Genomic DNA, 16,497 nt, shown 5'->3' with positions numbered 1-16,497 from the left:
GATTTCGTCTCAGTCAGTCTCATTGCATGGCCATTGTCATATCTCTCTATCATATCCACCATCCGTGATCATTGTCCTTCACCCTCCAAGATGCTCTCTGGATCCCCCTGCTCCTGTCCCTCCCTGTAAAATTGCCTTTGTGATGTTGACCAATTCTTCCCCTGGATTATGTACATTTATGTATATCTACAATACCTGACCCTGGTATTATGAAGAAGTTGTATGTTCCCTTGTGTACAGAGCAAAATGTTGACTTTCCTCCGTTTACCCATCCCTCCATAGTATTCAAGAGATTATTTAAAAAAATATATTTCATATTATATGTTTAAGATTATATGTGGATGTAAATGGAGTGGTAGAGACTGAATGTATGAAATGAGTATCAGTATAAAAAAAAGCTAATATATATGTATATTATTCTACAATAGATGTTCAGAGAAATTCTTTACCTTCTGTGTTCTGTGTGTGAAAATGTTGAGAATGTAAAGTAGGCCTATTATCTTCCTCTCTCTTTTCCTCTGGTTCAAACTCATCCCAAACCCTCAAAAAAAAGACAATCTGCTTTTTGGTCACCTGAGGCTGCCGTATGGTCGTTCAGTGGACGGGGTACTAGTCAGCCGTGTTGGCCAGAGAAGGGACTGTGGCAGTGGGAGAACAGTGTGCATTGGTTTTGCCATTGCTTTCTCTACGCTAGACATGTTAGCATATGGCTGCTAACACAAAGCATCACATGTGCTGAATCTCAAATGGCTACTGTAATACGCCATACGCACTGAAAAATGAACACGGAAGTGCACAAGTTGCACCATTTAAGATCCAGCAATGGTGTCTCGCCACTGTCCTGCTCAGCCCTTCCCTCCCAGCACACGCATATCAAAGCATGAGCCTATGTGCTTTTTCGTTCAGAGAAGTGTAAGACATGTTGCATTTGTGTCTAGTGTTAATGATGATGATTACTGTGTGTGTGTACAGTATGGTTGTGTGGGAGCATGTATGTGTGTGCATTTGTGTGGGAGAGTGAGAGTGTGATGTGTGTCTGTCGAGCTTGTGAGTGTTGTGTGTCTGGATTAGGGCTGTAACGATATTGTATCGAACCGAGAAATCGTGATACACAGAATCACGATACTATATCGTGATACAAGGAGGCAGTATCGTGATACGCCCTTTGAAAGTTTTATTACCCATTAGTCCAGAAAACAACCTTGTGATTTGATGTGATAGTGTTTCCAAATTTCAGTGGAGATACATTTCAGACATCGTGGGGTGTATCGAACCGTAGCTCAAAAATCGTGATACGAACCGAATCGTGAGTTGAGTGTATCGTTACAGCCCTAGTCTGGATTGTTAAGGAATATGTGCTGTAGTGCAGGTGGTGAGGTTATATCTGTACAGTAGGTACTGGTGGCGGTGGCGGCAGCCGTCCCTCTTGACTTCACGAAACAGAGCTGACAATGGGCACCAACGCAGGCACATTTTTGGGCACCTCTCTTACCATTGGAAGCACAGACCCTCCTCTCTCTGTCTCTCTGTCTCTCTGTCTCTCTGTCTCTCTCTCTCTCTCTCTCTCTCTCTCTCTCTCTCTCTCTCTCTCTCTCTCTCTCTCAGGCAGAGTGCCCACGAATGGGGAAGCATTTAACAAAGCAGGTTTTGGTTACTTATCCCCCACCACCACCACCACCACCACCAGTTTGTTTAATCTTTCGGTAAGTGGTAAACTGCTCAATGTTGGAGGTTGGTGGCTTTGTTTTTGGTAAAGCCAATAAAGCTGATGAAATTCTTTGTGAGCAGTTTACCATGTACTCCTGTGCAATGTTTACATTACTCATTTCAAAGCACTTTTGCGCCACATCCACCTCCCATCTATTTGAGTCCATTGATGCTAGATCCCTACTCCACCCCAAAAGCAACTCCGCCCCACATAGCAACTGTTACTATGTCAGTCAATGCCATGGTTCTCACCATTGGAATGAATGCAAATCAGGGTATTTTTTAAGTCCTGGTTTATAGGTAGTGGCCACATACTACAGAGTAGTGGGCAGAAAGGGCTGTTGTATGCATTTGAAAGCCACATGCACACCATAACTTGTAGTGCCCAAAATCGGTAAGCACAGGGGAAGGCATCTCAATGAAAAGACGAGTTATGTGGAAATGTTTGTAACCAACCTGCATGGGGTTTAGCTATTGTTTGATGTTGGGTCGTCGGCATCTTCATGACCGCATGGTAAGTTGCGTTTTATGACACGCATCATATTAACATTCATGCATAATAACACGCAATGTGTAGGCTAGGAGTGACAGCTGGGAGAATTGTGCATTGTGGAAAGTCGGCTGTTATTGTTGCAAGCCGTCATTGCTAGCTCAGAATAAACAAATGTCGTTTTACTTTCTGACATTGACCTGCCAAGTGAGATCATTCACGTTGTTTGAAGCCACACCCTCAAATCCCAGTCATCTCAGTGAAGATATAGTCAGTTAACTATGACTGAGACAAATACTACCCCTTATCTTGCCAATATTTTTTTGGAACTTCTGTTTATTTTCATTCAACATGTGCTGTCATTCATCACATCACACTCACAGCACAAAGCAGAACAGAACAAGTGCAGCCAACGGTGTAAGTATCCTTGAATTCTCAGCCTCTTGGTTGTCTGCCTTTCGCCAATTCTTTCAATCAGTAATGTTAACATTCTCTTAAATGTCCTTGGGCATCTGCTTTGTAATATACTGCACCGGCCACTCCTCAGATCTTCAAAAAGATCTGCGGTGATCTCATTGGTACCCACCCACCATCCACACCTCTCATGTTTCCCTACCTTCGTGTCCAACTTGTTCAAGATCTCTTTTTATCCTTTTTGTTTTGTGTTCATTCATGGCCATAGTTTGCGGGCATTGCATTGGCTTGGCAAAGAGACTGTGACCGCTTCAAAGTGAAGCAATTGCTATTCTGGTCCTGCTTTCTAGATAAGCCAACGCGTCTCCCCATATTCATATCGCCATACATCCTGCATGGCATTCATGGCATACACGTTTTATCTTAACCTGTTATTTTCCCCCTTTTTTCACGATTGTTTTGCCACTACAAAGCTTTTGAATCCAATTAGCCATTCCCTTTCAGCCAGTATTCTCTTAACTCACACACCCACGCACAGTGATCCCATATCTTGCATCCCCGAGGGTGTTTCATGTGGCATTGGTCATATTATGTGAATTTCTGTATGGCCAACCTATGCAATCCCCGTGTGTATGTGCCACAATGGAACTGATACCCAGCCATGGCCATCCTGCCTCATGTTGCTCCAGAAGGAAGAGCCAATGTCAGCCCCAGAGGACTTGCCTTTTGCCTGTTTATTCATCTGTGTAGTGAGAGGAGGTGTGTGCGTGCTAAGGGTTTTTTTGTTTGTTTGTTTGTTTGTTTGTTGTGCTCAGTTGTTTTATTTTGTCAGAAAGATTAAAAGAGAAGTTTATTTATGACCATGGTCGCCCAGTGATGCAAATGCAACTGGAGGGTCTCTGTAGCAAGCCTCTGAACCGCTGTTCAAAACCCTGATCATTTGATGTGCACCTTCTATTTTTGTGAGAAGAAAAAACAAAGACATGGGGTTGTTAAATAAAATAAGTGTAACTGTGTGTGGGTTATCTTTTGAATTCTTTTCAATGTCGTGTCATGATGTTGATGTTCTCACAGCAACTTGCACACCGACCAGGGCTTGACACTGGCACCAGCCAACTGGCCAAATGCTGGTAAAACTTGGCTGTGGCTAGTAATAATTTCAGTCTCACTACCCAATCTGGCAGGTAACTTATTCTATGGTATGACATATGGTATGACTTTATTGTGCACTTTGCCCCTTGTGTATCAATATTATGGTTAGTATTTACGAAGAAAAAGCACAGTTACTCAGTTTCTATTCTCGTCTTCTTACTTTAGCACCTCATTTTCTGAGGTTAGATGTAAAGTATTACGACAAAGAAAAAAAACAATATAAAATGTGTGGCTAGTAGAATAGCTGAATGGCTAGTAACTCGGGAAATCCACTAGCCACAGTGGCCGGTAAGCAAAAAAGTAAATTTCAACCCCTGACACCGACACACTTACTGACTGACTATCAGACATACACCTGTAGCTGTGTTTACATGTGCACTTCAATATACAGCTCCAGGCCTTTTTATTAGAATACCATGAAAAAGTTGATTTATTTCCATAATTCCATCAATACTGTTAAACAATCATGGATTGTAGATTCATGGCCCAGTTTTTTAACTATTCCAATCATTATTTTTTTTCTTTTTATATACGTTGGCCTTCCAGCTCAAAAAAACCATGAATTGGGGAATTCGCATTATTAGAATATTGTTATAAAATCAAATTTTTCTTCATCAAANTTCGGGTCAAACTAAATCAGTTGCAATTTGGTACTTTCTACATAACATGCAATGGTCAATACTTGGTTAGGACATTCTCTGTCTTCATAATGGCCATGATGCGTTTAACATTGAAGTCAATGGCAAAAACAGTGCATGGGAGTTATGGAAGCCCAGATATCCTTGATGCTTTGCTGTCAGCTGTTCTTGTTTGTTGACCTGGTGCCCCACACTTCACTCTTCAATATACCCTGTAGATTTCCATGCCACGTTTTGGTGTTAACACACCAGTTTAATTCTAACTCAACAGAAATAAAACCCCATTCATTTTCAATGGGGTTTCATTTCTGGTTATTTAGAATTAAACTGGTGAGTTAGTGCCAAAACGTGGCATGGAAATCTACAGGGTATATTGAAGAGTGAAGTGTGGGACACCAGGTCAGCTATACAAAAACAGCTGACGGCAAAGCATCAAGGATATCTGGCCTTCCATTACTCCCATGCACTGTTTCTGCCATTGACTTCAATGTTAAACGCATCATGGCCGTTATTATTAATAATATTAAGACAGAGAGAGTCCAAACCAAGCATTGAACATTGCATGTTGTGTAGAAAGTACCAAAGTTCAACTGATTTGATGTGCACTGATGTGAAACAAATTTTGATGAAGAAAATTGTGATTTTATTACAATATTCTAATGATGTGAATTCCCCAATTCATGTTTTTTTTTGAGCTGGAAGACCAAAATGTGTAAAAATAAACAATTTAATGATTGGAATAGTTAAAAAACTGGGCCATGAATCTACAATCCATGACAGTTTAACATTATTGATGGAATTATGGAAATAAATCAACTTTTTCATGGTATTCTAATAAAAAGGCCTGGAGCTGTATATTGATTATATTTGGTGGTTTCCAATGTTCATAAGACAATTCAACAAGGAAACTGCCTGTGTAAACAGTTTGTTTATATGGATTAAATTTAATTTGATTTTTTTTTTTAAAGTGTCCATGCAAACGCAGCTTCTTGCCAGCAGACCGTTTGTTAGACAAGGAGGTGTACGATAAGCCAGTATCAGAGACATGCGCCAATCATCTAGGTCATGCCCATGTGCAGTTTCATACAATATTAAATGTGAAACAGAAAAAAATCTGAATACGTTATAAATTCTTTGGTAAACCAACTTTTGAAATCCCTACACAAAATCTTATTCTTTTCTGGGGATCTAGTCAAGATGGTAGGCATTTTGTTGCTTGAAGAAGTAGGATAAAGCTCGCAAATCCAAACGTCTGACCTGGCAGCAGGACAAACAAATAACCGGATGAAAAGAGAAAAGTCAGCTTCAACCAGGATTTTTTTGCTCTCACTTATTTTATTGTTTTTGCTTTTGACGTTTTGGGTTTTTATAAGGTGGCTGCCTGACCTGTAAAGTAGTGGGCAAAACCCTGGACAAGCTCTCTCTCACGCATGGACTCAGGCGCACACACGCACCCACACAGCCACACACCCACACACTATAAATGAGTATGTCATCTAGCACTCAGACCTCATCATGGCACGCCAAATTCCAAATGTATGCCGTAGACACTGAAACAGCAGAGTGCTGTGTTTACATAAAAACGCACTCATTTTAAACAAAGCACATCATCATACAGTGTAAAGTCTTCATTATTCACCGACCTTCCACACCAAGTGTCAGCAAACTTTAAGTAAGTTAACTGTAATAATGTAAATGTCCAGGGTTCATATAGGGATATAGTCACATTTTATTAACAATGACAAAATGCCAAAAGCTGCAAGTTTATTGCAGATTGTTTATGACTTTAAAAAAAGAGCTGCCATTATTCAAAAGGTGCCAACTGGACAAGAAGCACATTTGCAATAGGAATCACTGAACAAACCACCAACCAATGCAGTTCAACTTCTAGATCTCATTGGAGAAATTGGTCGGAAACCTATCGATTTTTGAATAGTGTATTGCCACTGAAGTTGTTTGAAGTGATGATGCACAGGGCAACTATTTGAGCATTGTTTTTGGGCAATGCCATAATATGTTGTTTGGTCTGTTTATCCCCATAGCACTTGTATCAAGAGAATTTAAATCAATAGTAGACGCCTTTTTTAAGTATTACATCAGACAATTCTAAGCCAGTCATGGGATTGCTTGGCAACATTTCTCAAACATGTTCCCTGTGTATAGAGCGTGTTGGCACTAGGGCCGACTTCAGGCAACTCCACAGGCAGACAAGGATTGTCCGTAGTATAAAAACCCTTTATTAATCCACATAAAAACACTCTGATGAAGACCCAGTGCGGGTTGAAACCGGTTGGCGGTTTTATCTCTGTAGCAATGCCCATGGATTAATAAAGAATTTTTATACTAAGGACAATCCTTGTCGGCCTGTGGAGTTGCCTGAAGTCGGCCCTAGTGCCAACACGCTCTAAATGAAAGGACTTCAGTCTTCTTACTTCAAGAGCACCCACAGTTTGGAGTTTACTAAGTTGGAGAACAAGAGCGCTCAGTCAAACTTTTATGTTCCCTGTGTACTTTGACCTAGAGTTTCAATCTCTCCATGCCACTGTGCTTCTCAGAGTTGCGCTCAAGCAGTTGCTCGTCTGAGGTGTAACGTATCGTTGCCCTCTGCAGCCACCAGAAGTCACAGCAACCTCGTGCACATTCAATATATCACAATACGGAATAAGTACATAAAATGCTTGCTGTACATCCTCTCACTGCATGAAAAGAGGAATTTGTGGATGAGTTTTGCACCTTAAATTGCCTCATACCTCAAGCCACAGCATTTGCGGCTCCCCCATGCCCCCCTCCCATCCCCTTCTTAGGAGAGCCTTTAATATGTAAATGCCAGTGATCAGGTCGGGAGCTGCTACAGTCAATTTCAAGTGGGGTGGGGTGGGGTGAGGTCAGGTGGGTGGGAGGGAGTGGGGGGTCGGCAGATCTGCACTCTTGTTATTTAGAAAGGTGCAAGACACTGATTCTACATGTCTACAAGTTTTAGTTTGATTTTAAAAAGATGCAAGACAAAGTTGAAATGTGTCAATGTTGTCTCGCACATTTCTAAATGAAATGAAAAAGTCCTCCTCTGTACGTTTTTAACATATGTAGTTAACTTGCATACACAACAAGCCTTGTTTTCTCCTGCATTGGCGCTCGGTTGTGCCTGTTTACGTCCTTCCATGTGTTTGTGTAACAATTTGTAACTGATTTTTAGGATCCTGCCGGATGCCGGATCCACTGCTTAAGATCCTGCCGGATCCGGAACCGGATACCGGATCCTACGAAAGGGTTGAAACACATAGCCACCTCGCACATGTGGGCCCTTTTTATTACGTTGGCGCAAACTGTTTTTAAGACTCAATGCCTTACTGCCATACTGCCTTCAACGGCCGCTTCCAAAGGGCTTTCACTCCATGCAGCGATTGGGGTTGTGAAAGACTGACTGAAAAGCCTAGGCTAGAGATGCACCAGACCCTGATTTTTAGGTAATTGTCGGATACCGGATCCACTGCTTAAGATCCTGCCGGATCCGGATAGTCTGAAAAACCCTACTATCCTGCCGGATCCGGAACCGGATCTTGGATCCTGTACATCTCTAGTAACAATGGTCAGTCCTTCTGCCTGTTTGTGATCAGTTTCAGTTAGCGAGCAGCTGCATTGTGTGAGGTAGCGCTGGAGGTTTAGGTTTTGTCATCTGGACGCCGTCTCTTACACAATTCTGTGTGGAATGAGGCCATGATGCAACAGTGTTTAAGAAAAGAGCAACTCTATGCACATCCCTTTGCTGTGAGCGCTGACATAAGATAAACATACTTAAAAAAATCAGGGTTTGCACATGGGTTCAGTTGACAATAGCTTATTATGGGGTTGAAAGAAAGACTTAATTTGTCTATTCACTAGAGCAGGGTGTCCCAACCTTTTCCAACTTTTTTTGGGGCCCACTTGAAATTTTTACAAATGTTTGGGCCCCACCTCTGGGCCAAGAAACGATAAAACTGAAATAAATAGTCAACAGCAACACACACACACACACACACAAATATTATTTTGATTTTTAGAAAATGATGTCAAGACCCACTTGCAATACCTTGGGCCCTGGCCCAGAGTTTGAGAATCACTGCACTAGCGCCCTCAAACTTATTGAGAGTTTTCCCAGTGTGTAGACACAGTTTCTTATTTCTTATCACACTTTCTCAATCATTAGAGTGTTGTTCTTTCTTTCCTAATAATTTTAACAAAGTACAGACGTCTTTATTCGAATCTGAAGTGTCACTGGTGGAAGGCTTTGTTAAACAAGATAATCATGATGACTTGTGAATAATTACAGTTGGAAATATAATGATGTGAAAGAAACTCGAATAAGCAACATGAGGAACTGACTTGGGCTTGCTTTTGGACTTGGACGTTTAAAGGGCGTTTGATAAACTCTGTTACCCTTAGACCCCGGGGGCACCACATTGGCTTATTAACACAGTCCTGTTTCCCGCAGACAGCACTTAAAGTGCTTTTAGTCACACAGGGTCATGCTAGTCCAAAGAGTTGTCAGGGACAAAAAGCTGTCATGAAATCAATTGAAAAGCAGCACTGTAATTTACCGGAGTTACCAGTGAGCCAGCTGAATGACTCCGTGCCACGGCAACGACTGTGAGCAATGAAGAGTAGCGATGTGTCGGTCACGAACCGTTCGGCTCTAAGAGCCGGTTCTTTGAAGTGAGCGACAGGAACCGGCTCTGCAATGGGAGCCGTTTTGGGATTTTTTTTTGAGAGCCGTTTTTGTTTTTTTGTTTGTTTTGTCCTTCTCTCCCCCTCCCTCTCATTGTGTGTATCCTCTAAAAGTGCCAGTGGATATAGATCAGGTGTTACAGACACACTCACAGCGATCAGAAATGCATAGTATGTATTTATACCTTTTTAATTTACTTTGTATTTGGGTACGTTGGGTCATTATTAACGACTGATTATGATAAAAGTGTTGTTCAAAAAGGCTTTTACACAGTATACACTGCCCAAAGTGCTTCACAATGTCAATAATGAAACAAAATGTTGTAAAATAAAATTAAAACTTTTAATTTATTAATTATGTAAACATATATATAGGGAGCCGTTTGGGAGCCGAAAGAGCTGGCTCTCCATAGTAAGAAGAGCCAATAGAACCGCATCTCAAAGAAGAGCCGAAAATCCCATCACTAATGAAGAGGCCTTCAACTGTTGACAACAGAGAGATTTTCAAAAGAACATGCATATCCTTGAGATGTGAAATGATGTCAACAGGTCGAACACGTCTTTATGAGGCTCTACAGTACTGTCGTTTAGCAGCAATGATGTTTATGCTCACACAAAAACACGTTTGCCTTTTACTTACTCAAAAGAAATCTGCACGCCAAGTTCTTTTTTTTGCGTGTTTTTGCTTTCACCAAAATAAAACATGCGGCAACACTATTCAGCCAGTTTGTGATGACCTTTTCCCTGCACACATACAATTGACACTCCATCTGGCCACACTTTAATCCTGTTCAATGCGGCAATGACAATGCCTTATTCCATTTAAACATGTTTAGTGTTGGCTCTTGAGAAGCAAGATGCAAACAAACAGTACCAGGGTCCTGAATGCACTCAAATGCTTCATGTCTGCAAGTGTTCTTAAACAGTACCAAGGCTTGACATTTACTGGCCTTTGTGGCTAGTGGTTATCCAGAGTCACTTGCCATTCAGCTTTTCTACTAGCCACAATTTTGATATTGCTTCTTTTTCTTTCATGACTCTGTACATCTAACCTCAAAAGACAAGATGCTAAAGCAAGATGATGACTGAGTGCAGCTTTTTACATGGAAATAAATCGAACAAATGGAAGCTGAGTATCGAAGCTCTTTCATAAATGCAAACAATTGATACACAAGGGGCAAAGTGCAGAATATAGGCTACCGGTATTCTGATAGGTCACACAGTACAATAATGAACCTGCCAAATTGGCTAGTGACACTGAAATTATTACCACAGTCACACAGTCACAGTCAAGCCTTAGAAGGAAGAGAATGCGCGCACATCAGTGGTACAGGTGCTGGACAAAATAAAGTAACTGAAGTAAATGATAGAAGTCCGCAACACTGTTAATGCTCCCAGTGATTTATTTGCACAAATAAATTACTGGGAGCATATACAGTGTTGTGGACTTCTATCATTTACTACAGTCAAGTTTTACCAGCATTTGGCCGGTTGGCAGGTGCCAGTGTCAAGACCTGAACAGTACTGAAATTTGGGTGACGTGCTTGTATATTCAAGATCCTTGTCATTTTTGGAATAACACTCATATTGGTGGTACTCTGAGTGCATTGATTCCTTGTCAATGGGCACATAAACTACAGTTCCCAAATATGATGGAAAATCAGTTGTAACTCCAATAGTATGCAAACTTTCCTAGATCTATAGCCTCAAAAGGTCAACGTTCTCTATTGTGCTTTTCACAAATGCAATTTTAAAGGCTTAATATATCCAAATATACAGGGTTCCCACTTGTGCTTGAATTCCTTGAAAATGCTTGAATTTCAATTAAGTGTTTTCAAGGTTGTGAAAATGCTTGAATGTTTGGTGAAGTGCTTGAAAATGCTTGAAATTTGTGTCAAGTCAAACTCAGTAAGCCCAAATAATAGAAATAAATTGTTCAGGTACATCAAAATCTGAGGGAGTGAGATGTCAGATGGGATTTGTCATTCGACACCATAAAATTGATTAGAATTCAGGAAATTACATAACATTTTCAAAATGCACAAAATTTTTACAATTTACAAAATTTTCTGGGGGCAGACGTCCACACCCCCTTCCCGTGACTTATTTAAAGGTGCTGGAAAACTGAAAATTTGGTGCTTGAAGGTGCTTCGAAAGTGCTTGAATTTGTTCATGAAAAAGGAGTGGGAACCCTGAATATAGCCAGGCTATGCTATTTGTAAACCTGTATACGTGTATCAAGTCTAGTATGTCAATTGACAATGGTGTTTAATGTCTTGATGTCTGTTATGAAGGCCTTATGTATGCCTGATGTAGGCTGTGACAAGACTGCTATGGTGGTGAGAACAAATTTCCCCTTGAGGACAATGAGTGCGTTACAATATGAGACCTTGCCTCCTCCACTTGTGCTTGTCTCCTCGTCCCGCCTCCTGGCCCCTCCTCCGTGGAGAAAACAATAAAGTTTCCCAGCTGTCAGCCTAGCCACAACAACTTTTGAGGGACCGTTTTTCATTCACCATCCCAATTGCAGATGAGAAAAAAGACTTAAAGGAACAGACCACCCTTTTTTGATTTTCACATATTTGCAGTATTTCCCAACATTATTCATGAATGTGCATATCATTTTCGTCTCAGTGTTTTCAGTACTTAGATTTATTGGATCAGAATTATTAGCATAGCTTAGCATAATCACTGGAAGTAAGTATCTTTAGCATCAAGCCATAAGTGGTCACTGGACAGAATTAAATTGCCGTTTTACACTCCAGTGAATTTTACATTAATTTTAAAATGGTTTATAAGTACATTTGATTGTGTTTTATTTTGTACCATAGACTTGCATTGCTATGCCTAATGTGGCTATACTGTTAAACGGGGCAATGCAAACACATAGACAAAAATTATATGCACATTCATAAATAATGCTTGGAAATACTGCAAATATGTGAAAATCAAAAAAGGGTGGTCTGTTCCTTTAACAATTGAGCTTTTGCAAGATATTGAAATATAATGCTGTTGTCAGTGATGTCATCATGACATATTACTTCCTGGTACGAGAAGACAAGCACAAGTGGAGGAGGCAAGGTCGCATATTGTAACGCACTCAATGAATGTCTATCTATCTACAGTATTTGATAGACAGGGTCACACCAAGGGGATGATGCCATTTGAAGTTCTATCTGTTTTCAAAGTAAAATGTGCGCAAAATGTGTGTGGCACTCTGAACTTCGGAGGGCCTTCATCTCCATAGCCGTTTGAGGTAGGATGGTAAAAAACTCTCAGTTGGTATCAAACGGTAACTGTCGCTGACATACGTAGCAGACAACTCGAAGAGGGTCACCTGGGGATATTATACAGTAGGGAATCATGGGAATTGACATGGAATGACCCTTCTTGAATATTTTTCAAGCGACAACATCTACTGTACGTACCAAGTGCCCCAAGCTTGGTGGTCATAAGGCCCGATTATAGGGCTGGGCAATATGAGGATGTATATCGTTATCGTGATATAAAAGTGTATATCGTGACCTTTCTCCTATATCGTTTATATTGTGATAGCAATTTTCTCAATTTTATACAATTTAATATCATTTAATTACATTTTATGTTGTCACAATACACACTATAAGTTAATGTAACTGTAAAAATAAGAATAAAAAGATCCATTTTAAAGAAAGGTTGTTTTGTGACATGAAAAAATAAAGAGCAAATAAAGAGAATAACTGAAAACGTATGTAATTGTGCTATATCGTGATATATATCGTTATCGTGATATAAAATAATCCATCTCGTGATATTGTTTTTTTTTCTATATCGCCCAGCCCTACCTAATTATGCATGACCAGCTTCCACCAATGAGGATGCTGTCCCCTCATCCTCCATCTCTTTGTCGTGGGCGTGACATGGATCTGATTTCTGGTCGTGGAAAAAAGTAGATGTCCGCACACTGTGGCTACGCTTTGAAAATGTATTCAGGTCATACAACGTTTCGGCCCAACAGGGTCTTCATCAGGCATACAGTATGTCTGATTTCTGGTAACACATCATTTGGATTGCTCATGCACTGACACATTACAAATAATTCATCGACATCCATGTACTGGCTTATCCCATCAATAAGAAACCGACAGTTTTAGCGGATGGTTTGTAGATCGCTTCACCATTAGCACTATTTCTAGATCCATCTACTGGGCCACGTATGACGCGTTTATTCTATTTGCCCCACATTACTCAGTAAGCCCACACACATTCCAAATGTCAAGTAAATGTCAAGCTGTAGGGAAGTACACGGCACAGAGCTAACATTGATTTTCCTCCCTCACTCTTCTCATTCACAGATGTTCAGCAGAATGTGAACGGCTATGGGGTGTATGCAGAGGCTCAGGCACTGCCCCTGATAGAGCCTCTTGTGGAGGGTGGTGGAGGTGTTGGTGGAGGTGGGGAGGCAGAGGGAGGTACCCTGGAAGAGGAGACTACTACTGTGGTGGACCCCTCTGGCCATTTCCTGTTCCTTCTGCAGACAGACGACGACGGTGGCGGTGGCGGTGGGGGTGATAGTATGCAGCCTCCACAGCACCAGCATCAACAACAGCAGCAGCAGCAGCCACAGGTAGCCATGACACAGGATGCACAGATGCCGTTTGACGATGTGTTTACAGGTGCACCGTTCCATGTAGGTGGTGGTGGTGGTGGCGGCGGCGGTGGTGGCTGCGGGGGGGACGTGTTTAGTAGTGCCCCGTTCCTGCAGCCCCACCTCAAGGCCTCTGGCCACGCCGTCCCTCCCCTGATGCAGCCCCCGGCGTCCACCACCCACACCCAGCCAGCCCAGCAACAGCCAGACATCTTCCTCCAGGCTCCCTTTGGCAAGAGGACCCTCTCTGCCCCTGCATGCGGAACCACCCCCTCCCCCCTCCTCCAGTCCGTCCAGCCCGTCCAGCTGCCAGCCACAGCCACAGCCCAGACCTGCATGTACCCCCCCGGCACGGGAGCACCTGAGCACCCCACTCCCCACCTGGCTCTCTCGGGCCCCCTCAACCAACCCGTCCAGCTGCCAGCCACAGCCACAGCCCAGACCTGCATGTACCCCCCCGGCACGGGAGCACCTGAGCACCCCACTCCCCACCTGGCTCTCTCGGGCCCCCTCCACCAACCCGTCCAGCTGCCAGCCACAGCCCAGACCTGCATCATGTACCCCCCTGGCACGGGAGCACCTGAGCACCCCACTCCCCACCTAGCTCCCTCGGGTTCTCTAGTGGGCCCCGCTCCCCTCCCTGGTTCTGCTCCCCTCCCTGGTGCCGTGCTTCCCGTCCGTCCGGCCCTGACCGTGGGCATGGGGCCTCCCCCCGTGCGCCTGCTGCGGTGCGTGGAGGTGCCCCTGCCCCAGCAGCCCGTGGCGGCCCACCGCGTGGTCTCGTCCGTGGGCCAGCAGGCTGCTGTGGGCTCGGTGCCGGTCGGGCCGCTGCACTCCTGGACGACGGTGGGTGTTGGGCGCACGGTGATGGACCCGTTTACAGCCGCGCCCTTCCACCCCAGGGGTACACAAGGGAAGCCTTAGCAAGCCCGGCTCGGCTCAGACCCTTGTCTGGTCTGGTCTGGTCCATCTTGGCCTCGCATCCTACTTTCAAAACAAAATCACACACAGCATGTACAAGCACACACCAACACTGTAATAATATGAGCGCACACAAGGCACAGACAAGCGGAGAACGAATCTCGCCTCTCTCGATACAAGGACAGGAGGACATTCACGCCAGACAAGCCCTATATCTCCTCACACCCCCAGAGGGTGTTTTTGTTTGTGTGTGTGTGTGCGTGTTTAAGGGAAGGTTATAGTCATGAGTCTGATGTCCCTATGGGAAGTAGGGCTGCCTAAAGCCCCCTGTACATCAAAGGCGAACGAAACGACCTGCGCAGCGGAAGTCATTATATGGAGGGAAGGCGTATAAAGCTACCAGAGCGAATTCACCAGGAGCGAAGCTTCTTGAGCGACCAGAGCAAATTTTGACGATTAAACTCAAGCTAATCTTAGACGAATTCGCTATGACGCGGTTCGGCGAAAACCAATTGGAACGTTCATATCGAGGAATGTCCCAGGCTGTCAAGACAGAGCCGTTATGTGATTAGCTGAATCAAACATGCCAGTGCAGCGTCCAGAGCGAATAAAACGAATTCATGGCGAAACTTCCTCAGCCACCCCAGCTACCTGGGTTGTGTAGGTAGCGCCTGATGTACATGGGCCATTAGGATAGACTTGTTGTTGGAGATGCTTATGAACCTTTGTACTGGTGCACAACATTTTACTGTCCGTCCATCCACCCTTATGGTGGAACATTCTTTGATGTTTTTTTGTTTTGTTTGTTTGTTTTTTTTTGTGTTTGTATTTGCATTTCTGTTTTTGATTTTTGTCCTGTTTGTTTAGAAATGCTCACATTGAGAGCAAGCTGTTTTTCAGACCGGCTTTAAACCCCCTTTTAAGTTAGGACTGAGCCACAGTGCTGGGCACATCTAGAACCGTGGAAGCAGGGCCCGTTTGACATGCCGATGACTGTGTCGCAGCTCACAGCTGGTCCGATTTCATACTTTATACCCCTGTCACTGCAGTGTTAACCCACATATATATATATATATATATATAAAGGGAATCACAGGAGGATCATGCTTTAAAGACTAAAGATGCTTGACTGTGGTCAGAGAGGAAACGCAAACCACACACACACAGAGAGAGACAGTGTTTGATATGTTATCTGAGGTGGTTTGTGAAGTTCCCTCCTGGACACCTGAGCCCCAAGTCCTCTGAACATTTTTTTGTATTTGTTTGTTTTTGAGAAATACTAATATCAGACTACCTCGAGTGTCTGACAAGACGTCAGATGTTAGCCTTTAGCAGTACTCTCGGCACTTTATCTGAGCCCCCCCAAGCATCTCCCTTTTATGTCTACACAGGACTAGGAGTCTCCCAACAATCAACAGACCTTCCCACCCCTTCAGCCTCAGTATTTCTGTACGTTACACTCAGGGGAGAGACTGTCCGGCTTCACAGACAGAAAGTCGTGCCATGCGTATGAAGGATAGCCTGGGTAAGCCTAGGATAGCCTGGTTAAGCATTAATAACATGGAAAACAATAGCCAGGCGCTGCACCAGAGAAACCAAAGATTCTCTATTCTATGCATATAGATCGTCTCTGGAGAAACTGTGGATCCAACGATTGGCGTTCAAACCATAGATAGCATACCATGCACAGTTTTAAACCGTTAAACACGTAACCAACTGCAGTCACTGTGCTGCACTTCGCTCCTCAGACCATGTTGTGATTGAAGGACAGGCATTGCGGCTTTTTGGATAATCTGCAATGGTGCAGTACCAGACCAACGCACCAGGCTAAAATGTTTTTTCTGCTG

The 16,497-nt window shown here is 43.1% G+C and overlaps 1 protein-coding gene across 1 annotated transcript in view; it reads left to right on the top strand.

The window, feature by feature from the left end:
- aak1b (AP2 associated kinase 1b) overlaps window positions 1-14,779 on the top strand; it is a 130,601-nt gene extending 115,822 nt beyond the window's left edge. The window contains exon 22 of the mRNA XM_063210784.1: window positions 13,437-14,779. Within this exon, the coding sequence (XP_063066854.1) occupies window positions 13,437-14,653 (1,217 nt within the window). The 3' untranslated portion in view covers window positions 14,654-14,779. The remainder of the gene's footprint in view (window positions 1-13,436) is intronic.
- The last annotated feature ends 1,718 nt before the right edge of the window (window positions 14,780-16,497 follow it).

Source organism: Engraulis encrasicolus, chromosome 11, assembly GCF_034702125.1.
Source record: "Engraulis encrasicolus isolate BLACKSEA-1 chromosome 11, IST_EnEncr_1.0, whole genome shotgun sequence".
Classification (NCBI taxonomy): domain Eukaryota; kingdom Metazoa; phylum Chordata; class Actinopteri; order Clupeiformes; family Engraulidae; genus Engraulis; species Engraulis encrasicolus.
Note: the sequence above shows the minus strand (reverse complement) of the source record. Positions and strands in the feature narration are given on the sequence as shown.